The sequence below is a fragment of the Catharus ustulatus genome, chromosome 1 (genome assembly GCF_009819885.2).
Source record: "Catharus ustulatus isolate bCatUst1 chromosome 1, bCatUst1.pri.v2, whole genome shotgun sequence".
NCBI lineage: Eukaryota > Metazoa > Chordata > Aves > Passeriformes > Turdidae > Catharus > Catharus ustulatus.
In genome coordinates, this window is record NC_046221.1 from 146,940,197 (window position 1) to 146,964,600 (window position 24,404).

Genomic DNA, 24,404 nt, shown 5'->3' on the forward strand with positions numbered 1-24,404 from the left:
AGAAGAAATTCTTAGCTCTTTTTACATTGTGTTCCCTTTGGCTAATGCTTAGATTGAATCTATCACTCCACTGAAGTGCAAGTTGCTGACTATCTCTTCCTTTGTCTGGATGACACATATCCTATCATCTTAGTTTTTTCAGACCACCTCTCTGAAATGTGTCCTCAAAGGGGAAGAATTTCAAGCTTCATGATTTTAGGAACAAGGTGTTCAAAATTTCACCAAGAAAAGAATTTTGAAATTCCTTCTTTAAACTAGGAATAATATCGAATTGTTTCCCTGATTATTTCCAAGAACTCATATGATCTTTAAATAACATCATCAACAGATCTTCTAATTTCCATTATTACTGAATGCCTGCTAAAATCACCTTCTAAGGCTGACTCGTGAGCTCTCTTGTTTCATGTCATCTAATTATTTTCATCAGGTTAACTTCTGTATTTGTTTAGTAATTTACATTAATACTCAGAGAAAGTTGTCATAATATCTCTTTAATTAACATTCATTTGAAATATTGGTCATGACACCTATTTAATAAAAGTTGATTTTCTTCATATGGGTCTCTGTAACAATCCAAATAATCCAAACAATCCAAATAATTCAACTTAAAAGTTAAAGTGACTAACAAAAGCAATAATCAAGAATTGTGAGTTTGGAGGCATATCCTCATATCTCTGTATTTTTCCAAGTAATTTAAAATGTAGATTTAACTGATATCATACTGATGGTTTTATATGGTTTTCCATATTTGTTAATAATTTAAAAAAAACCCCAAACCTGCTACCTTTCCATTTAAAAGAAAAAAAAAACCCTATTATCTGCAGAATTTGAAACAAAGACTTTAAATGCCTTTCTGAATCACCAAAGTTTCTTGAAACAATTTCAAATTTCTAAGACACAGTAATTTCAGGTGCTTCTCTCCTAAGTCCCAGTTATAAGTAGTTGACAACAGCATCCCAACACTCAGCTTAGCTGAGAAGCCACTGTGGTGGCTTCTCTCATTTCATTTCATTAGCTGTCTACATCACCTGTCAATCTGCATTAATAAAATTTTCACCACAGAAATACAACTTTGATTTTCACAATGCAGTTGTACTTTCATGTAGGAAAATACTGACAATAATTTTTAGAGGAATGCCATAAAAAAGTGCAAGATTATATTTCAAAATCTTCATTTTTTTTCTGCTTAAAAAAAAGAAAAAAATTGTTTCCCAGATTTTTTCCAGAATTACATAGTATATAAATGTTGACAATTCTATTGCAACCTGAGGTGTTTAGTGATACCCAAAGTTATAAACAGAGTAATAGAAGGAAACTATCATGGAGAGCATAAGGAAAAAGTTTTTTACCCTCCCATTACTTTTTCTTTCACTTTAACTTGCAGATTCTAGATAATAAAACAAATCCTGATTATTCACTGTATTTTTAGAGTGAATGGAACCAGAGACTGCATCAGAAGCACTGTTGTCTTGAAAACCATAACATTTGCCTGGTCATATCACCCTGGAGTTCTCTAGGGTTTCTTTATCACCCACTTCCTCAGGTGTTCAATCAGACTTCATGAATATCCCTGAAGGAATTTCAGATCAGCTACTCTCATCTTGTGTTACTTAGCAGTTAGCTTAGCAGTTCACTTTTTACATGATTTGTAAGAGTATCAATATGCAAAATTTTTCAGCCTAGAGGAAGGGGAGAGGAAAAAAGAAAAGAAAAGGAAAGAAGAATGAGATGGAAAGGGAGAGGGAGTAGAAGAGAGAAGGGGAAGATTAAAGGAGAGAAGAGATTGGCCCTGGCAAATAGACCTTTTTGTGTAAATGGAAGGACTTTTCCACAATATCTGGAGAATCCATTAATTGCAAATGAGAAAAGATATGGCCAGATACTAAAAGAGAGAAATGTCATAACAATAATAAAAACAACAAATTTATTTTGAGCTGATACTTAGAGAAAATAAAGACTCGGTGTTTAGACACCTTAGCACCTTCTTGGAGCACTAGTCAGTCAGTGCAATATTTTGTTTTCTGATAAAATTGAATGTTTCGGCATTTTGCACATGCTGCTAGTGATTAAATAAAAAGAACAAAAAGCTAAAGCTAAAGGCAAAGACAGATGCCACCCTCTTTCTTTTATTAAAGAAAAAAAATTTAAAAGCCTAAATTTAGAATTCAAGGATAAAGATCATTGTCTATTTTCTGATGTGACAACACAAAAAAAAAATCTCTCTAGATTAGAGATTGGAATTTTGGTTTAGTTTTAAGGAATGCAAGTTCACACTATACATCTCACTTTAATAACAGATTGCCACCATAGGGATCAATAACACAATAATGTGTTATTCTAGCATTTTTCATATGTAATTAAATACTTTATGCATAGAAATACACCACACAGGGCTAAAAGAAAGGGAAAAGGGGGATAAAAGTGTTATTATGGATTTTTAATTAAAAAATACAAATTTATATTTCATTTCCATTTCTTACATTAAATATAATGATGAAATGTGACAGTCAATATATATTTCAGATGTCCAACATTAATTATCAGCATAAATAAGTCGTGTTTTAAGTTAAAATTCTCTTTGTATAATCTTTAAGACAATTTTCAATTTTAAAAAATAAAAATTAAAAAAACCTATAATAGCAAACAAAAAAACGTCGGCAGAAATTCACATATTGTTCTCTGCGGCAAAGAAATTAAATTTTAGTAACCTGTTACTTCAGCGCCAAAAAATATGATGAAAACTTACCAAAAGTTTGGCAGTAACACCAATTACTGTGAAATTACAAGCTCTTCAGTGCAGAAAAAATATAATTAATTAATGTAATGCAAGGTAATGTAATGATTAGCGCACTATCTGTGCACCATCTTTGGAAGTAAGCATCACACAGCAATCTGGTGTAATAATGCCTTAGGTAAGGGGTAATTTCTTCCCAGAGGCTCATGGTGCTGTTTTGGATTAGCAATGAAAATAGCATTGATAAGACACTGATGTTTTACCTACTGCTGATCAGTGTCTGCACAGAATCTGCCTTTGGGGTTCCTCACCACCCTAACAGAGAAGAGGCTGGGGTAGCACAAGCAGGAGGGGACACAGCGGGGACAGTTGATCCCAAGTGACCGAAGGGACAGCCCATACTATTATAGGTCATGCTCAGCAATAAGAGCTGGGAGAAGGAGGGACTTGGGGACTTTCAGAGAAACTGAGTTTGCATTCCCAAGTAACCATTGTGAATAATGTTGCCCTTGTTTCCTGGAAGTAGCAAAACATCTGCTTGACAGCCAGAAAAAGAAAATGAGTGCCTTGCTTTGTTTTGCTTGCATGTGCAGTTTTTGATTCACTTAACTCTATATCAGTCCATGACTTTTCTCACTTTTTTCCTCTGGATTCTCTCCCCCACCCTGCTGCAAGGGGTGTGAGCACATGGCCATGCAGGATTCAGCTGCCTGCTGGGATTAACTGCATCAGTCAGGAAAATCTAAAGCATTATAGCTTTTAGGCATTTTCTCTGGAAATATGTTACAGAAAATTCCAATCAACAGCAAACTGAAATAAAAAGCCAGCAATAAATGCAAGATATACTCTACTCTAATACAATATAAATAATTAACACAAATTTCTCAGAATATGAAAATATATGATGAAAAGGCCCGTTGATGTACAGTAATTTCACGAATACAAGCAGCACCATTTTGACTAAGATTTTGCTCCCAAACCGGAAATGTGGCTTATACTCAGGAGCGGCTAATATGAGAATAATTTTCTGACATTTACAACCTCAGAAGTGCCAGCCAGGGTGCCGAGCCGAGCACCTGCCAGTAAAAGCTGGTATTTCGTGATTGTTACAAATTGTTACTCTGTTGTGCCGCGGGTGGAGTCTGGCTCCCTGCAGGCAGCACGGAGGGCAGGGAGAGAGGAGGGAGAGCTCTCTCCTTCCCTCCTCTGCCGCAGCCCGGGGGAGAGATGGGGGGGCTCCGTGCCGCCATTGCTGCAGCTCGGGGAGGAGGCGGAGTGCTCCGTCCCCGCCCGCCTCCACCACCGTGGGAGTAGGGGGGGCTCCATCCCTGCCTACCACCACGGGGCAGCGCCAGGCCAGGGCGAGCGAGCCCAGAGGCAGTGGCCAGCCCTGAGCGGCCCCACCGAGCTGGGCCACCTGGCCCCGTCAGCAGCCCCGAGCAGGCCGAGCCCACACAGCCCAAGCCGAGCCAGTAAACCCCACCCTGCCACGGTTCTGTTACTAATTAGCAACTTTGTTGCACGCGGGTCCTCGCTGCGAACGACAGAGCGGCTTATACTCGGGTGCGGCTTATTTATGGACAAAGAACGAAATATTTACCAACACCCAGAGATGTGGCTTATACTCAGTGTGGCTTGTATTCATGAAATTACTGTAGTTGTTTTCTAGCATAATAGCACTCACAGAAATTAATTATTGACTTGGAGGAAAAAGAAGAGTGTAAAAGAATATTCTCAGGGTATATGCTTCGCAATATGGAAAACCCAGAAGTTCAAGTTAGAGAAGTGCAACATCTCAATCAGTTATGCTTATTGTTTTGAATATTTCATCTGGAAACATTTTGAAAAATCTCTATACATACATACATACACTTTAAGTTCTGACTATATTTTAAATATAGTGCTGCCCTGCTTACAGTTACCCGACATATGAAATACACAAAAGAAAACAGCTAGCTTCACTCTTCATCCAAGCAAGATACATTTTTAGTCCTCTGTTCCATGCAATGCCAACAGATGAAGAAATTAAGGAACTACTATGCCATGATGTTACTTCAGTAGACAAACAGATGGAAATCTTACTTCTGTCACCCTTTCACAGGCTGATATAGCAGGAAATGCATCTTAGTGTTTTGAAAGCTGACATCTCTAGAGACTGCCACACACAGACCTTCACCACCACAAGAAAATTGATGTGGTGCAGCCAGGAGGGGAGCCTCCACCAACTCAGATTCATGTGTAGTAAATGGAGACTAATCAGGCATGGTAAATTCTCAGTGTTGTAAAATGCGTGGAGAAAACAGACAGGTTTGAAGTCAGGAATCACAGCCAGTTGGTGAAGAACACAAAAATCATGGACTGTAAATAAGGAGGTAGATTCATTCAGAGATAAGAAAGGTATAAAGTATGGACAGAGAACTCTATATTCCTGCCACTTTTTAGAGCTCTTCACATCAAGATATTCTGTTATTCTATTACTGGGTTTTTTAATTCTACTCCTTGCCTAGGAGAATCTTCCAAGAGCATGAATTGCTTTATTATTTGTGTATATTTTTTTGCTTTTAGTTACAGAGATAAAGTTAAAAAATGCTTGTTAAAAAATTCTAACTTAAACAGGCTGTTTTGAGTACATTTTAATCCATAAATCAAAGATAAACAGTTACTCTCTTGTAATATACATGCTTAATGAAGAAGACAACAAAACCAATTGCAGTTAAATACACATTGAAATACTGCAAAGGACAAATCAGAGTAACAACCCAGATGTCCTGGTTTAAGCAGTAGCTAATACTTAGGGACATAGCAAAAGATGACCTTTCCACATGTAATGTATTCATATTGCCCAAAGACTAAGGTCAGAGCAGTGAAAATCCTGCTTCCTTATGGATAACACTATCACAAAAGGTTGGATTGCTAAATGCTTTTAATTAAATATTGTAAAGCAATAGAAAGAATGACCTACAATTTTATTGAACAAAATTAAAAAGTCATGGGAGTCACCTTCAAATAAAAACTTGCCTGACCAGCTCTCCACTGACAAAAGGGGAATTGTAGAAATGGATCATAAGTCATATGACACCTTCCTTTAAACCAAACAAAACAATTAAGTAGAATTATGAATATTAAATTGACTTGTTGAATACAAATAACCTCATTTTAAAATCTACTTGGAGAAAATAATATTAAACAGCACTAACATGTGGAGAATCAGAATAGTTAGGGTAGGAAGACACCTCTGAAGATGGCCTAGTCCAACCTGAGATCATCGGGTCCAGTAGCCAAATCAGATTAAAAACACAGTATTCAAAAAGAAGCTTATATGCAATAAACACCAGTAAATAAATATTTTGGGACATAAAGAGGTGAAATGGAGAAAAAGAATACAATTTCTAAGAACTTGCTTTTAGACTGAAGACATTTTCTCACCAATTTGGTAAAGTTAACAGAAAAGGGAAAGTTTTCAATACCAAAAATATGCACCTTTGAGAAATTGTTTTCAAAGACATCCAAAAAACCCATACTAAAATATGTTCTGATGAAACTGCTTTTAGAGACACCGCTTGTTGTTGACTGTAAATGACCTGAGATCACTATATTGGCTTTGAAAGATTACAGAGTTGCAAGAAATATTGGTAAAAATACATTGAAAAGTTAAATTCCAGTGGCTGCATAAAATAATGCAATTTTTTAACCCTCTACTACATCATATTTTTAAGACCTTCTTTATATTGTAACCTGCATAATCTTTTAAGTACTCAGCAATAGAACTTAAGGTGTCATTGGTTATAAAGCGATATTATTTGAAAGATCAAATCTGATTCAACATTGATTTTTATTTAACCCTATAAATTTTGTGAATGAGGTGTATAATTTTGAATATTTAGAAATTACAAATTATATAGTAACTATTTGTTGGATTAAGAGCACAATTTTATTGTTTAAATACACATGTACACAAATAAATTGGACACAATCTCTTGATTTTGTGTAGAAAATTACTAGTAGAGTAGCAGTAGTCTTTTTATTCAAACCCAAAGGCAAAACTTATATCCTGATAAAGATAGGAAATTCCTTGTTTCAGAAGTACAACAAACATGAACTTTTCTAATAATGATGATGAATGTTGAAGACAAAAATGTTACAAAACCTGCTGGAAGAAATTAGTAATTGAAATCTAGTATCCCAATAACAACAACAACAAAAACAAACAAAAAACAAAGAAAAAAAATACACCACAAAACCTGTTCTGACATTATGCATAGAAGTTTTGGAAGAACTTAGTTTCTAGGGAACAACACATGATCATTTGTAAACAACCCTCTCATAATCCCCCAAAACTACCAATAACTAGTAATCAAAAATAGGTACTCCATCAGAAAGAATAAAAAATTCCAATTTGCCTAGCTGCCATATAGCAACAGCAGAAAACCTAAGTAATTTTTCTGTACCCATGTTTCTATGAAAAGAATTTGGATTGTGACTCAAAGTGCAGGTTGAAAAGCTTAAGAAATATCCAATTTCTTAAGGTGATTTTAGCAGTGTAGGACAGAGATGCAAATACTATTTCTATTTTCAGAAGGAATTCCAAAGGACATCTGAAAAGTACAGAGATGTAAACCTGAGATGTAACAAGACTGTAGAAACTATAATTAAGCTTAAATTCAGCTGACACCACTGTGGATAGAACTGACATCCACAAAGCATCATGGCTTTTTTAAAGCAAAGTCCTGCATTATAAATCCACTAATGCTTTCCAGCAAGATTAGCTGGTATAGAGATGAGAGAAATCCAGTTTAGGTATACTATTTGCAGTTCTAAAAGGGCATTTGAGGAAGCCCAAATGGAAGGTTCTTATAGAGATTAGGAACTCTTTCATAAAATGACAAGCTTTTTCTGCATGTTTGCTTAAAATATAGTTAGTTGATGGTAAAAGTAATTGGTCAGTTTTGCCAGAGCAGAGAAGTCACTAATGGACTTCTTCAGTATGTAATCTGTTTCACAGAATCACAGAATAGGAAAGGTTGGAAGGGAGCACATTGAGTCATCCGGTCCAACCTCCCTGCTCAAGCAGGGTCATCTCAGAGCACATTGCCCAGGAAAGTGTCCAGATATTCAACATTTACAGCTCTTTAATATTTCCATTGAGGGAGATTCAAAAAACTCTCTGGAAAATCTGTTCCAATAAATGGTTACTGCACAGAAGGAAATTCTTCCTTATGTTCAGGTGGAACTTCCTGTGCATCAGTTCTTGCCCATTGCCTCTTGTCCTATTGCTTGGCACTACCAAGAAGAGCCTGGATCCATCCTCCAACACCCTCCCTTCATATACTTATAGAATTGATGAGATTCCCTCTCCAAGATCTTTTCTCAAGATTGAGCAGGCCCAGTTCTCTCAGTCTTTCCTCATAAGAGAGATGCTCTAGTCCCTTAATCATCTTTTTTGTCTTCCAATGGACTCACTCCAGGAGTTCCATGTCATCTCTTTTTCCCTGAGAAGTCCAGAATTGGACACAGGGCTCCAGATTTGCCTCACCATGGTTGAATAGAGGTAGGACCACTGCCCTTGACCTGGTGGCACTGTTCTTCCTAATGCGCTCCAGGACACCATTGGCCCTCTTGGCCACACAGGCACACTGCTGGGTTCATAGACAGTCTGTTTCCCACCAGGACCCCCAGGTTCTCCTCCACAGAGTTGTTTCCCAGGAAGTCAGTTGTCAGGCTGCACTGGTCCACGGGGTAATTCTTCCCCAGGTACAGGACCCTGCACTTGCCTTTGTTGAATTTCAAACTGTTCTCTGTCCATCTCTTCAAACTCTTAAGGTCTTTCTGAAGATCTGGGGTGTCAGCCACTCTACCCGGCTTTGTGCCATCAGTGAGCATCTGCCTTTTATCCAAACCTTTGATGAATAAGTTAAACAATACTGGGCTCAGTACTGAACCTCGGAGGACAACACTAGTGAAGAACATTCAACCAGACCCCGTGTCACTGATTATGAACCTCTGGGATTTGCCATTCAGCCAGTTCTCAATTCACCTCACTGCCTACTCATCCAGTCAACACTTCCCTATTTTGTCTATCAGGATTTTGTGAGAGACAGCATCAAAAGCCTTGTTGAAGCCAAGGTAGACAATATCCACTGCTCTTCCCCCATTGATACAGGTAGTTGTTTCATTGTAGAAGGTAATCTGTTTGGTCAAACACAATTTACCTTTAGTGGATCCATGCTGAATACTCCTAATCTAATCCTTCTTGTAATCGATATGGATACAGGTGGCCTTCAGAACGAGGTGCTCTATCACCTTTCCAGGGATTCAAGTGAGGCTGACTGGCCAATAGCTCCCCAAGTCCTCCTTCTTGCCCTTTTTGAAGACCAGGGTGAAATTTGCTTTTTTCCAGTCTCCTGGTACCGCTCCTGATGACCACAACCTTGCAAAGATGATTGTGAGTGACCTTGCTACGGTGTCCAGAAGCTCTCTCAGGTTTGCATCCTGCCAGAGCCCATGGTCTTGTGGATGTCAAGTTTACTTAGGTGTTATCTAGCCCAATCCTCCTTCACCAAGGGAAAGTCTTCCTTCCAAGATTCCTTTACCCTCGTCTGTGTTGGAGAGCCCTGAGGGCTGATCATGTCAGTGAAGATTGATGCAAGGAAGAAATTTGGTAACTCTGCCTGCTCAGTGTTCCCTGTTACCAGGGTCCCCCTCCATTTACTAACGGGCACACCTTATTCTTTTGTTTTCCTTCTGTTACTGATGTATTTTAAGAAGCCCTTCTTGTTGTCCTGGAAATCCTTGGCCAGATTTAATTCCAGATGGCCTTGGCCCTCCTGGTCTCATTTCTACTTACTCTGATAATCTCTGTATATTTATTCCAAGAGGCTACTGTGTATTTCCTGCTTATGCTTGAGTAATGGTGGAACTCTATTTTTTCACGTCTCTTGTCCCCTTCGTCTGATTTCTTATTTGTTAGGATGCATCGCTCCTGTGCAGGGTTGGAAGTGATCCTTGGATATCAACCAACTCTCTTGGACCCCATTTCCCTTTGATGCCTTTTTCCATGGGATTCTTTCAAAAACATTCCCGAAAAGACTGGTCATCTCTCCTGAAGTCAATGGCTGTAATTTTATTTGCTGACCTGTTTCCTCCTCACCCAAGACTGAACTTCACAATCTCGTGGTCACTAGAACCAATGCTGCTCCCAACCTTTGTATCACCAAAAAGGCCTTCCCAGTTCATTACTAGGAGGCTGAGCAGTACACTTGAAGGACTTGTGGGGTCCTCCAGCACCTGTGTCGCTGCCATCAGTGCCCTCCAGGACCATCCTGGACTGTTTCTGCTTTACCATGTCACTTGTCCAGCAGATGTCAGGGTAGTTAAAGTTATTGTCTGACAATATATTGGAAGATGGAAAACAAGGCAAGCAGTGAAATGACAAAGCTTGCTGATGATAGCAAGTTTGATTTGATTACACGAAACGGTAATGAGGAAAATTACCTGTGAAGAAATAAAGAAAGGTCCTGCAAAACTGAGCAAGCAGTAAAATGGAAGATTAAATACATTGCATTTTCCAGAAAAAAAAATGAAAAGGCATCAGATGAAGCTAGCAAAACTACAGTGAACAAAAGGAAATAGTTCTTCACTGAAATGTCCTTGCCTTACAACATTTAGAATACTAAAATTACAGGTTTGAAGAAAAATAGATGAAATCATGGATGAAAAATTCATCACTAGATACACTGCATTTAGGAAGTGTCTATGCCACAAACTGTTAGGAAGTAATAAATCATTTTGTAGAAATATCACTATATAATTGCTTGCTCTCTTTTCCCTATGTTGTACCCAGTTACATGAATCTTTATTATGCCTCTCTATGACTGTTCCCATATTCTTATAATCTAGGGACAACAAATAGGAAATATTGTGTTGAATGCATTGTTCGAAAATTAGATAAAAATATTATTAACATATTTGGATAACACTGACTCAGTAGGGTCAGAAAAAGACAATAGGGAATTGTGGCCAGCAAAGCAGGAAGAACACAAGAGTGAAAAATAAAAACAATATCTTGGTATTAAGTTAACAAGGGAACCTGTTAACTTAAGGTAAGTTAACTTGTTTCTGAAATGGATGCACTTTTGCTCAATATGTTCAAGAGATATCTGAAAGAGAAATTATCTTGAATTATAAAACTTAAAATAACTTTCATCAGACATAGAATCAGTACAGAGAAATTTATGTTGTATTAATTAACTGTTGGTTATCGGTGTTGCACAAAAATGTTTGATTTTTTAAAAAATACAAAGCAGTATTTGCATTTAAGAATATGAACTAACCATGAGGCGTACGCAGATTAAAATAATTTGCATGGATTTTCCCCATCAGTGTGAATCTGTGCATGTCATTCTTTCTGCAAAATTAAGTCAGGATACACAAGGTATAGAATTGGGGTTAGAATCCAATTGAGCAATTTATGTGATCCTGTCTAGTTAATGCACCACAAAGCACGTAAAGAGAAAAAGCGCATGATGAGAAACACGGAGAAGAGTGGATAGAAAGGCAACAGAAATCAGCAGAACAGTGAAAATACCACAAAAGTATATACACTTACATTTATAAAACTGCACAGTTCAGACAGTACAAATATGTCAGATTGAATTACTGATTTTGATGTGCAGAAAACAGAAAAGCTTCACTTCCCCCATCCTCACAGAACAGGAATTACATAGTATGTAACACATAAACTGTCTTGTGAAACCCCAAATTACACAATGAAACTGTCCACAGTCTCACTGAAATGTAGCTGATCTTTTTTTAATTACAGTAATTTCACGACCATAAGGCGCACCGGACTATAAGGCGCACCCCCCGGGAGCCGGCACATTTTGCAACTTTGTAGATCAGATAAGGCGCACCGGTCTATAAGGCGCACCGGGTTTTTTTTTGCAGCGAGGCTCCGCCCCCAGCTCCTCCCGCACGCTTGCTGGCCGAGGCCCCGCCTCAATCCGGCAGCCATTGGCTCCCGGGCCTGCCTGTACCCGGCAGGGCCGGGCTATGCCCACCGCCGCTCCGTGCAGCATCACCAGGGCCCCGCTGTTCCGGGAGTTCCCTGGCGCTCCGGGTGACCCAATGCCGGCAGGCTTGCCCCGTGCCGCCGCTGCCCCGATTCCAGCTGCTTGCCCCCTCCCCGCGTGGCAGCCGCTCCGATTCTGGCGGTTTTCCCCCTCTCCGCATGGCGGCCGCCGTGCTTCTGGGGGTTTTCGCCCCACCCGCGCGGCGACCGCCGTGATTCCGGGGGCTTTCACCCCCCCCGCGCGGCGGCCGCCGTGTTTCCGGGGGCTTTCGCCCCCCCCGCGCAGCGGCCGCCGTGATTCCGGGGGCTTTCGCCCCCCCCGCGCAGCGGCCGCCGTGATTCCGGGGGCTTTCGCCCCCCCCGCGCGGCGACCGCCGTGATTCCGGGGGCTTTCGCCCCCCCCGCGCAGCGGCCGCCGTGATTCCGGGGGTTTTCGCCCCACCCGCGCGGCGACCGCCGTGTTTCCGGGGGCTTTCGCCCACCCCGCGCGGCGGCCGCCGTGATTCCGGGGGCTTTCGCCCCACCCGCGCGGCGACCGCCGTGTTTCCGGGGGCTTTCGCCCCGCCCGCGCAGCAGCCGATCCGATCCCTGCGGCTTTCGCCCCCCCCGCGCAGCAGCCGATCCGATCCCTGCGGCTTTCGCCCCCCCCGCGCAGCAGCCGATCCGATCCCTGCGGCTTTCGCCCCCCCCGCGCAGCAGCCGATCCGATTCCTGCGGCTTTAACACCCCCCGCAAGGGAGCCGTCCCAATGTCGGCGGGCCGGCCCCGCGCGGGGGTGGCCCCGAAGCCGGCGGGTCCGCCCCGCGCGGGGGCGGCCCCGAAGCCGGCGGGGAGGCCCCGATATCGGCGGGTCCGCCCCGCGCGGGGGCGGCCCCGAAGCCGGCGGGTCTGCCCCGCGCAGGGGCGGCCCCGAAGCCGGCGGGTCCGCCCCGCGCGGGGCGGCCCCGATGCCGGCGGGGGAGGCCCCGATACCGGCGGGTCCGCCCCGCGCGGGGGCGGCCCCGAAGCCGGCGGGGAGGCCCCGATACCGGCGGGTCCGCCCCGCGCGGGGGCGGCCCCGATGCCGGCGGGGGCGGCCCCGATACCGGCGGGTCCGCCCCGCGCGGGGGCGGCCCCGATGCCGGCGGGGGCGGCCCCGATACCGGCGGGTCCGCCCCGCGCGGGGGCGGCCCCGATGCCGGCGGGGGAGGCCCCGAAGCCGGCGGGTCCGCCCCGCGCGGGGGCGGCCCCGAAGCCGGCGGGGAGGCCCCGATATCGGCGGGTCCGCCCCGCGCGGGGGCGGCCCCGAAGCCGGCGGGGAGGCCCCGATACCGGCGGGTCTGCCCCGCGCAGGGGCGGCCCCGAAGCCGGCGGGTCCGCCCCGCGCGGGGGCGGCCCCGAAGCCGGCGGGGAGGCCCCGATACCGGCGGGTCCGCCCCGCGCGGGGGCGGCCCCGAAGCCGGCGGGGAGGCCCCGATACCGGCGGGTCCGCCCCGCGCGGGGGCGGCCCCGATGCCGGCGGGGGCGGCCCCGATACCGGCGGGTCCGCCCCGCGCGGGGGCGGCCCCGATGCCGGCGGGGGCGGCCCCGATACCGGCGGGTCCGCCCCGCGCGGGGGCGGCCCCGAAGCCGGCGGGGAGGCCCCGATACCGGCGGGTCCGCCCCGCGCGGGGGCGGCCCCGATGCCGGCGGGGGAGGCCCCGATACCGGCGGGTCCGCCCCGCGCGGGGGCGGCCCCGAAGCCGGCGGGGAGGCCCCGATACCGGCGGGTCCGCCCCGCGCGGGGGCGGCCCCGATGCCGGCGGGGGCGGCCCCGATACCGGCGGGTCCGCCCCGCGCGGGGGCGGCCCCGATGCCGGCGGGGGCGGCCCCGATACCGGCGGGTCCGCCCCGCGCGGGGGCGGCCCCGATACCGGCGGGTCCGCCCCGCGCGGGGGCGGCCCCGAAGCCGGCGGGGAGGCCCCGATACCGGCGGGTCCGCCCCGCGCGGGGCGGCCCCGAAGCCGGCGGGGAGGCCCCGATACCGGCGGGTCCGCCCCGCGCGGGGGCGGCCCCGATGCCGGCGGGGGCGGCCCCGATACCGGCGGGTCCGCCCCGCGCGGGGGCGGCCCCGATGCCGGCGGGACGGCCCGCGCGGGGGCGGCCCCGATGCCGGCGGGCTCTCACTTCCGGGGTGGCAAATGTTGCAACTTTGTAGATCAGATAAGGCGCACCGGACTATAAGGCGCACTTCCGGTTTTGGGGGGAGATTTTAGTCAAAAGGGTGCGCCTTATAGTCGTGAAATTACTGTAGCTAATATTAAGAACAGTAAGAATTAAAGCTATATTTTTCTTGGTAGGATGAATATGACGGCATAGGTTTCATAGATAAGCTACTTCCACAGTTTGCCAAAATGAGACCTTCCTGAAGTCAGTGTTATGGTAAATGTATCTTAATTCACACATTTGAAATTCATGTTTCTAGACATAGTTAGAGGACTAACAATGGATTCAGATAATTCAGTGCTCTGTCACCAATAGAAAAGCAATTGCTGTTGTGCAGTTACTAATGGAAAAATATCTCTGTGCCATCTGTGACAAAACAACCTCGGATGTGTCTGAAACTCAGTGCTTTCTGGTAGGAAAATAGGAGGAAATGTGGATCACAAACTCCAGACAGTTACCCCAGGCTGCACTACCATCCCAAGCACTCAGGAAAACAAGCCATAGTATTTGAAGCAAGATGAACATTACGCTTTAAGTCAAAAGAAATCTTCTGAAATACTGAGTGTCAGAATGTAAATCCCATATCCTAAAATTAGATCATCAAGGTGGAAAATTGAATAAGCAAGTCTACTTTGCTTCAAATTCACTTTTACCTACCCTGCTATCTAGCTTGGCATCTTAAATAATCCTCTACTAAAACCTATCATTGCACTTCAGTCAATGCAACCTTCTTCAACTTTATTTTCTTATGTAATTAGGTTGGAGTATGTCTGATGTATTAATAAACAGATTTTGTCCAAATAGGAGGTAGAAGTATCAGGAGAACCTACTGATTTAAGAGATTTCAAAGAACAGAGAAAAACAAATCAGATACACCAAAAGAGAAAATTTTCCCTCAGATTTGGCCATAGCACAGAAACTGAGGGTGTGATATCAGGACCTAACAGAACAAGACTGCCCTGAGGTTAGTTTTGTCTGTTTCAGAAGACTCAAATCTGACCTAAACCGAAGTTCAGCTTACCCACATGATAGAGGATTGTTTTGTACTATGTTTACGTTACTGATTTCATTCCCTACAGCATTTTTTCCTATTAATTTACACCATGACTATTTATATTATTTGTTAATTCCACAAATTTTGTCATATAGTTCATGTTGATAGAGTGTATAAGGAATATCTTTAATTTAATCTTCCATACACATCCAAAGTTACAAAAAGAGACAAGTGCATATGAAAGATACTATAGTTAAAATTCTAATATATACTTTTCCAGGAGCTATAATATTCTACTAATTGATTATAAATTTTTTTTTTTGTGAATCAAAATAAATTCAAAATTCTGCAAAATCTTATCTCAGAAAAATGGATTTCCTTAAAGGCTCTGCCGTAAGTTTGTCTCATATTTTGTTCATATGTTTTTTACAGTTATAGATGAAGACCATTCCGTTCCAGTGTTTCAATATGTTGAAGATTGTTTCTCTGCTACTCTTTAGCTGGATACTTCTTTCCTCTTCATCATGGCTTTGAGAATAGAAGTGCTACTGTGACAATATGGCACCATTTCCTGGAATACTGAAGAATCTTAAATATTCATGCAACACACCAACAGTTTACACTATCAATTTTTGGCTTATTTTTATAGTGCTGATATGGGAAGTCTGAAAAGACTCAATTTTTAATTTGCTTTACTTGGTAATTACACAAGCACCAAAGTCTGATCTCATATCTAAAGAAAGGCTAATGGTTTTCAAATAATCCTTAAAATTATGATGTGAAAATAATAGTGAGGTGGTGGTGGGGAATGCCACAAAATAAACCCAAATCTAAAGGAGAAAAAAAAGGCAATCCCATTCCACAGCCACAACCACCTATCCATTGAGTGCTTGCTGCATTCAAGTGCTACTCAGTGAATCATGTAAAGTACCATTGTAGGGCAAGAGAGAAATAGATTCAATATCTAGGCACACAATCACAAAGTTGATTATATGGAGATGCTGTTGTGAATGTTCACCCTTTCTGTACCCTTCTACCTATTCATATTCAATTAATTTTATTCTTGCAGAACTACAGCTTCTAAGAATAAATGTAACTCATGAATAAAAGAAGACATGGCATATAATGGAGAATAATCCTCTGCCTTCTGCAAACCAAAACTGCTGCAAGTAAAATTAATTTTATCAGGAAAGAATCATGTAAATAAAAGAATTGACAACCTGAGCTCTGCAAGTTGGAATTCAGTTCTAAAACTCATCCTTTTTGACTCAAAATAGTTCCAGTTTACCAATTAGCGAATTATTAAACTTGCTTATACTAATCATTCTCTTGCCCCTTTCAATAGTCTGAATATAGAAATCCCAGGTCTTAATGAGTATCATGCAGCAAAGTGCTAAGATCTTCCTATCTTTGTCCACTAAATGGGAATATCAAGAGTGCACAAGCACACATGATGGAGCTTTACTTTACACTACAGGAAAGTTATGGACAGGAAAAAAAAAAACAAACCAACAATAAGTCACATTGTGCAGGTTTATTCAAATTATGCTCATTCCCTCCATCTGCCAATTCTCAGCAACATCAGCTCCATTTCTAATACACACAGTCACTGGTTTAACTTCTGCCTCTCCTCTCATTTTCTGATGAATAATTATACCTTCTATTATCTGGTTTTGGTTCTAGACAGAAATCATTCAATTAATAAAGTTCTTGTAAGAAAGACATGCATCTATGTTAAAATTAATATAAAAATAACATAACTAATTCTGCAATAATACAGAAATGCATATATATGTATGTCTGTGCTGTACTTTAGCTTTTTTTGATTTTGCTGCTCATCTTCTATAAAAACTGTATGTACTTCCAAAAGTATCAAATAGCAACAGATGGTTTATATAGCCCATCATGTACTTTGAGACCATAAACAACAAAATAATTAGGTTTTTCTTTGTCTTGGCTCAAAACGTAGCAGTAATTCAAGTTGTTCACTTGCAGTGTTGTTTTTTTTAATGTCATGATAGGCATTAATTTTCAAAATACTGTAAGAAGTATTTTTTTTCCTCATTCATCTTTAAATAATCACAGAACTATTTCATTTTAGTTGTCAATATTAAATAACAGAAAATAAGAGTAAAGTTATATGGTAAAACTCAATCACTGTAACACATCAAACAAAATCATACAGTTTCATGTAACATAAGACCTTTAAGAGAACTTTCTTTTACTTTTTTGTACAATTCAGCTTATATTTTCCTCTTTTTAAAACTGAGAGAACTGGAAATAGAATGCTTCCACTAACATGAAAGAAAAACATTTCCTAATATCAGTCTAATTTTTGGCACACCATTACATTTGCTTCCAGTGATGTATCATTACCTTTGTAGTTGACCTTGAAACCAATTGAGCCCACACTTTCATCCGTTTGGAGGTGCAACCACATCTGATTGCTCATACTCACAATTAAGTCTGGTACAAAGCTCCCGGTTAACCTAGAGATAGAATAAAATTTCTGTAAAGCCATTAAGCATTAAGATGATTTTTTTTTCTATTTTGTAAGAAATCTAAATAACTATCACACATTTTTTTAATGTTTGCTTTTAAATTCATTTAATTCAGCCCACACTAAGTTAGTTATTTACTGGCTGGCCAGTCAAGACAACTGTAAAATTTCCAGTGACCGGAAATTTGATAGTAGTCTATAAACACATGCAACTACTGCTTATGTTGTATTGAAATATTTCATCTCACTTTCAGCTGTTGCTCCAGGAAGACATGAAACTTCCCTAATCCTTAACCTTATCTGACGATACAGTGTCCATTACTCAGGTACATGAAGGCACATCAATGGCACTAGAAGCCCATAATGAGGTATTACAGTGATTCTTTGATTTTTCAGATATGCAACTACCCACTTTGAAATATATGCATAATACATAATTAAAAGAAAGTGGTTATTTTTAAGTAGCAACATTATTATGAAAGCCTGTTATGTTCCCTGCACTCTCTCACCTCTCATCACCTCTTCTACAACAAAGGAAGAGCAACCTGACAAGACTCAGCTGTTGTCTATTCCTTCATTAAGAAGATTAACAAAGGTCATAACTTCAAAACCTTCTAGTTTTACAGGGTGATGATTAATGGAAATAATTAAACTTGATTTTCTTTTCTAAATTTTTAAAAAATTTTAATATTGTTTGCAAAAGTATGCAAATCAGTGCAACTCTAAATGTTGATTCTATTTGCTGAACGAAAAGTGTGATAGCAATGAGGAAATGTTGTGAAAGCTGCACTTTTATGCTATATTGCATTTTCTTCCCAAAATTTTGTCTCAAATTTGGTTATAGTTTATTATCTGAAGCATAATGCCGAAAAATTTCCAGGTATTTTTCCTTCTTGTAAAGCGACTCATCAGCACAATACTGTATAGCCATGAAAGCTGTTCATGTTTTGAAATTCTAACCATTCTTTAAAGCTAGCTGGAACTTAAAATGGACTATTCTAAATGTAATTTACGGTTAATTTTAGTTCTTCCCTCTGGTCTTTTTTAGCTTCCTTCTGTATTAAATAGTCTGCTGTGGGAAAAAAATCATGTCTGTTTCCCACATCTGTGTTCACAGATGGAGCAACCAGAAAGACTCTTGCCAGAACTGAACAAGTAAATGCCTGGCCAAAAGAACATATTAACTGCTCATTTCTGCACTAAGGGAAAGTGTCTTCAGTGAGTTCAGTCTTTGCCAAATTAGTAGATTAACAGGATGTTTCTGAGAAACAACGTTGATGTAATGGCTAACAGAGTTTTGTAATTGTCACTGGTGACTGACAGTATGCATTTTGAATATTAAGGGCATTGAGAATATTAATCTCTGTTGTGTCAGACAGAATAATCTCTATGATAAACATCCATCAAAGTGTTCAGAATTTTCATTTTCTGAAATTAATTATAAATACATTTTTATCCATAGTTTTAACAAGAAATATTTTTCAATTAAATAGTACAGGAGAAAACATTCGAAAATACATTTTTTTAAAAAATTAAGATAACACAAAAATCACTTGTTGCTCTATTTTTTTAAGTCCTTAGGAATCCCTGTAAAACATTTAGGAACAGGCCACAGAGCAATAAGATCCAGAAAAAACATTATTTTTTATAGGAAGGAAGCTATTTAAGAGAATGATGAAAGTCTGTAGTGGAGAATTATTCTTTCTCACCTTCTGGGGGTTAGTTGTTTCCTCCACCCTGGATTCAGTACCTAGATTCCTCTCCTGGAAGTACATGTTCCCTTTTAAGAGCTGAATAGTGAACACTGACAGCAGTGGGAATGGAAGGATGTGATTATGATGTCTCTCTTTTTATTAAATAGCTTAACAGTTACAACACTCAGCAGGGTGTTTTCCTCTTCTTCCTCCTCAACTCCAGAACTATTCCTCCCACATATTAGTGACATGTATTCTCCCCCTGAGAGAGTATATTCTCTCATATATTCTGAAGACTGGGTTTGAGGATATTCAGAAGATTGTAAGACTCTCCTTTTGCTGAAGACAACCTATAATATGAGTTTGGGCACATGCACACCCAACACAGCAAGCACACAAAAAGATTGAATTTCATTATTTGTATACTGGATTTTCAAAAGGCGTGTTATAGGAGTCAGTGCCTAGATGGATATTACATTAAAAATCACCTGCAGCAATTGTCAGATCAAGCTATTGAAAGCAAACTTCCAAACATCTTGGAAAAGTGCTGTGACTAATGTGACTAATGGGAGGAGAACTCATTATTTTTTTTCCTTCTTCCCCTTTATCCCTTGGTAATAACACTGCTCCATCTTGCATTTTAGTTCCACAAGAAAGCACTAAGAATGCCTTCATGTTAGTCATCTTTTAAGACTAAAAATATTATGGTGCACAGATATACAGGTTCAAAATTACAAACACCCAGGGAAACTTAATGGCAAGTACTGAAAAGCTTTAGCTACTTCTGCGATTAACATGAGCAGAATAGGAATGATCAGGACTGCAATTACCAATTTAGGAAGTATAATTCTATTGAAATGTCACTTAACTTCAGTTTTTGCTTCTGAACCTTCCTATCAAGCAGTGCCCAGTAACACTAGCACTTGGATAAGTTTCCTGATTAACTCTGATAAACTGGAAGATAAATGTTTTCACATTATTAACATGTAAACCAGACATATTTAAACCAATGTTCTTCACTAATTTTCTAATGGAAAGATAATTATTTTAAAATTTAAAATACAAAAATTAAATGCTACAACAGCTGATTTATTTGTTATGCATCATATCTCAGACAAAGTCTATATGGCTCACAGGAGAAAAGATTCACATGTTTTTTACAGTACTCAATTATCTTCCGTCTTCCATGTAATTTTCTAATGCATTTTAATCCTAATAACTTCACCATTGATGCTTTTGGTCACAGAATTCTGATTCTACTGTAAAAAACAAAAATATATCTTATTGTATAATATTCCTTAATTTTAACCCCCATAAATTAATGGGATATTTTTTTTTGCTTTCCCAGAATCTTCATAGTAATAATTATTTAAAATTGCTTACCTATTTATTTACAGAACAGATTATCTTACTGTATGTTATTGTAAGAAAATTCCAAATAACTTTTTAAATTAAAAAACCCCAAACCTCAGAATCCTTTATATTTGTGACAATTTTAATATTGTAATTCTGTCATTTCTCCCCGACATAAGGTACATCATCAGAAATAATTTTATGAAATGTTAATATCCTCAATGAAATACAATCTGAGCAGACTGTTCTACCACATTATTCAAATTTTAAAATATTATTGCACTTTGCCTTAATGCATTACTGTAATTCAGTAATGATACTTTAGTTAAACTTTAATAAGAACCTATGAATTGGCACTTAATAAAGGCTCTTTCCACATGAGAGAACATTCCATATAGTTTAGAAATCTAAGAATAGATGAAACTGAATTCTAGCATTATCAACAATAATTTTTGAATTATTAGTGCTGCTTAAAAAGTAAAAATTACAGTACTTCCACGCATCTCAAATTTATTAGTGGCAGCATTTAACTCATCTGCAATCCACTAAGAGACTGCATAATCCTAAAGCAATTGCACCAAAAACACCTGGCCAAGTACTGGTCTTTTCATGGATAATAATTGTAGAATTAAATATTTAGGTTGGAAAAGACCTTTAAGATCATCAAGTACAACAGTTAAGCCAACATTGTTGAGTCCACCACTAAACCATGTCCTTAAACATCTACACATGTGAACACGTCTGGGGATGCTGACTCCAACACCACCCTGGGCAGTGCCTTCCAGTGTTTGACACCGGAACAAAGTCCAATCCTGCTGGCACTAGTCAGACAAAAAAAGCCAAAGAGAGTGTTTCCCCCTGATAAGCTAGAGGGGAGAACTGGTGACATCAGATATGGACAAGGCTGAGGTACTTCAGTGAGTTCTGTGCCTCAGCCTTCACTGGCTGTCAGCCTTCCCATTTCTCTCAAGTCCTTGATCCTCCACATGAGATTTGGGGGACAGATGTCATTCACACTATAACTAAAGAGCAGGTTCAAGACCACTTGATGAAACTGAAAAGCCACAAGTCTATGAGGCCAAATGACCCCAGGATCATAAGGAGAGTAGCTGATGTTGTTGCCAGGTCATTCTCCATCACTCAAAATGTCCTTCCTACAGGAAGGAGGAAAATACCACTCCTGAGAGGAAGGAAGGTCCAGGGAACTACAGACCCATGGGTTTCAGCTCTGTGTTTACCCTCCAGCAGATCGACACTCCTGTCCAGCTTGGTGTCATCTGCAAACTGACTGAGGGCACACCCAAAGCCCTTGTCCAGACTATTGATAAAGATATTAAACAAAATAGAACAAAACAGAAAGGATAGAATGAGTAAAAAAACCAATTAACATAGAAGGTCAGATAATCTATCCCCTGAAAGATAAATCTAAAGGGGAATTTCTTAGAAAAATCTGTAAATCTTGGGAAAAATGTATGTTCTGTTCAAAGTTTTGCAATTGCTAATATTGATGAGGCAAAATCAGGACAGAAAAAGAGGCAAAACTTGAGTTTAGCATAATCAAACATAACTAATTATTAATATCATTCTTAAGGCAAATAATGGAAAACTACAATAGTAAAATTGTTTTAATACATTTCCTATAAATATACTGCAAGGAATATAATTCTAAAGAAACCTAATTTTGTTATTCATTTGTTTTATGATTAAATATATCTTGTACTAAACTTGAATCCCATTCTTATCTGTGCATCAATTATTAACTCGTTCAAACTAATTATAACATCAGGTATTTGCTGAAAGGTCAGTTTACTTAAAAATAGTAGCTAAATGTTATTTGGTCTTAAAAAATATTTTCTATATAGCAGATAATCCCTTATGTGTAAATTATAGTTTTTAACCATCAGATCACTTTTCTTGTTTTTTTAATAAACTTGACTCAGATTTAAAAAGCAAATTTAATGTACTTTAAAAGATATTCATTTCTCCTACATGATACTGATTTATTCAGACTGGAACTAGAATTACACAAAATGATAAATTATAAGGCCTAATTACAGTGTTCTGCATATTTTAAGTGACTGTGGAACAAACACAATCACTGTCTTATAAAACTGTCTTGAAAATTCTAAAAAATAATTAAATTCTGAATTTGTCTTCTTGAGACAATTGTTAGTATTGTTGCCACAAAGTAAGTATTTGAGAAATATGGATTTTGAAGTAATAAATTTTTTTTAAGAATATTACATTTCTATATATATGGGCTCACACATTCTAGAAAAATGTCCATGAATGATAAAAATCTATTCAATACTCAATGCTGGTTTGTAATATGTGGTTTATGTAACACCCTGTTCAGCTTTTCTCTGTGATTTTCTTCACTATGTTAACTTTCTCTTCTCAGTTATCTATAATAGTCAATAAGTAAATTAAGGTCAAGATGCTATAGTACATCTTTTTTCATGCTAACCTTGGCAGGATACTGCAAAATTTTTGCACAATTTGTCCATATATCTATTTTCAAGTATGTTCTTATGTACTTTTGAGAACACACAAAGGGAGTGCAGTAGTTCCTAGTATTTACATGTCTACATATAAGTGTCCACACTATGCCTTTCAAACTTCTGACTTCAGGTCACCTTTTTCTTTTGTGACATCTAGGTCTTCTCTTTCTGTCTTCAGAACAGTAAAAATATAGCAATACATTGAAACTGTCATCTCTAGTAATTTTAGAACATCAGTTAATTTTTTGTTTAGATTTACCTGATTCTAATAATTACTTAGTCTCATCAAAACACGTTAATAACATTCTTCAATGCACACAAACTGTAAATGCAAAAGACTTACACTTGAAGTACAGTTTTAGGATCACCCACTTCTCCTCCATCACCAATTGTCAGTGTGTCATAGCCAATCTCCAGATCAAATTCTTCAAAATTTATCTGAATAACCTGCAAAATAATAATAATAATAAATATATAACATATTAAATATAATTTAGAAATAAATAAATGTATTTGAGAGATGAGTCTGTAAATTAAGCTTTTCAACAGTGTAAGTAAAAGGGATCTTCCAATTAATATTTGCATGTAAGTTTAGCATATTTCACAATAAATTAATGTAATTGACCCCAAGGTTTTGGTTCATGACATGTGAATTATAATAACTTTTAGGTATCATCACTCTGATGACCTCCTCAAAGGACCATGATTTTACTTGTTTAAGTAGTTGTTACATGTTTATTACAGTTATGATTAATCACATTACATTTTGATTACTATATACTCAAAGGGTAAGATAACATTGCATTTTGTATAATACCACTGTCTTAAAATACCAGCTAAATAATTGTACATCACTGAGTAAATGCAGGGAAGGTGAAGAATATAATTTACTCCTGACATCTATAATCTGGCTCAAGTAGGATAAAGAAGCATAAAAGGTAAAAGTAATTTTCTTAATTAATGAAGTTGTGTGAAATACAACTATCAGAATCATTAGCATTTCTAATACCCTGTAAATTAAATTGGTCTATGAATATTTCTGCTGAAGGATAAAAATTTCAGCACCATTTTAAGCAAATAATGCATTTTGTACAAGAAAAGAAGGAAAGAGGAAGAGAAGAGAAGAGAAGAGAAGAGAAGAGAAGAGAAGAGAAGAGAAGAGAAGAAAAGAAAAAAGAAAAGAAAAGAAAAGAAAAGAAAAGAAAAGAAAAGAAAAGAAAAGAAAAGAAAAGAAAAGAAAAGAAAAGAAAAGAAAAGAAAAGAAAAGAAAAGAAAAGAAAAGAAAAGAAAAGAAAAGAAAAGAAAAGAATGACACACTGTTTCCACCCATGCATTAATCATGGTAACTCTATCTTTAGTCCCTCAGAATTTCATATG

At 39.9% G+C, this 24,404-nt stretch overlaps 1 protein-coding gene across 3 annotated transcripts in view; it reads right to left on the bottom strand.

Moving 5' to 3' along the window:
* The window catches only part of LOC116996510 (CUB and sushi domain-containing protein 3-like), a 614,657-nt gene that overhangs the window by 299,228 nt on the left and 291,025 nt on the right, over positions 1-24,404 (bottom strand). For all 3 annotated transcript variants that reach the window (XM_033060271.2, XM_033060262.2, XM_033060252.2), the window contains 2 exons: positions 23,371-23,474; positions 17,356-17,468 (listed from right to left, as the gene is read on the bottom strand). In XM_033060271.2, the coding sequence (XP_032916162.1) occupies positions 17,356-17,468; positions 23,371-23,474 (217 nt within the window). The remainder of the gene's footprint in view (positions 1-17,355; positions 17,469-23,370; positions 23,475-24,404) is intronic.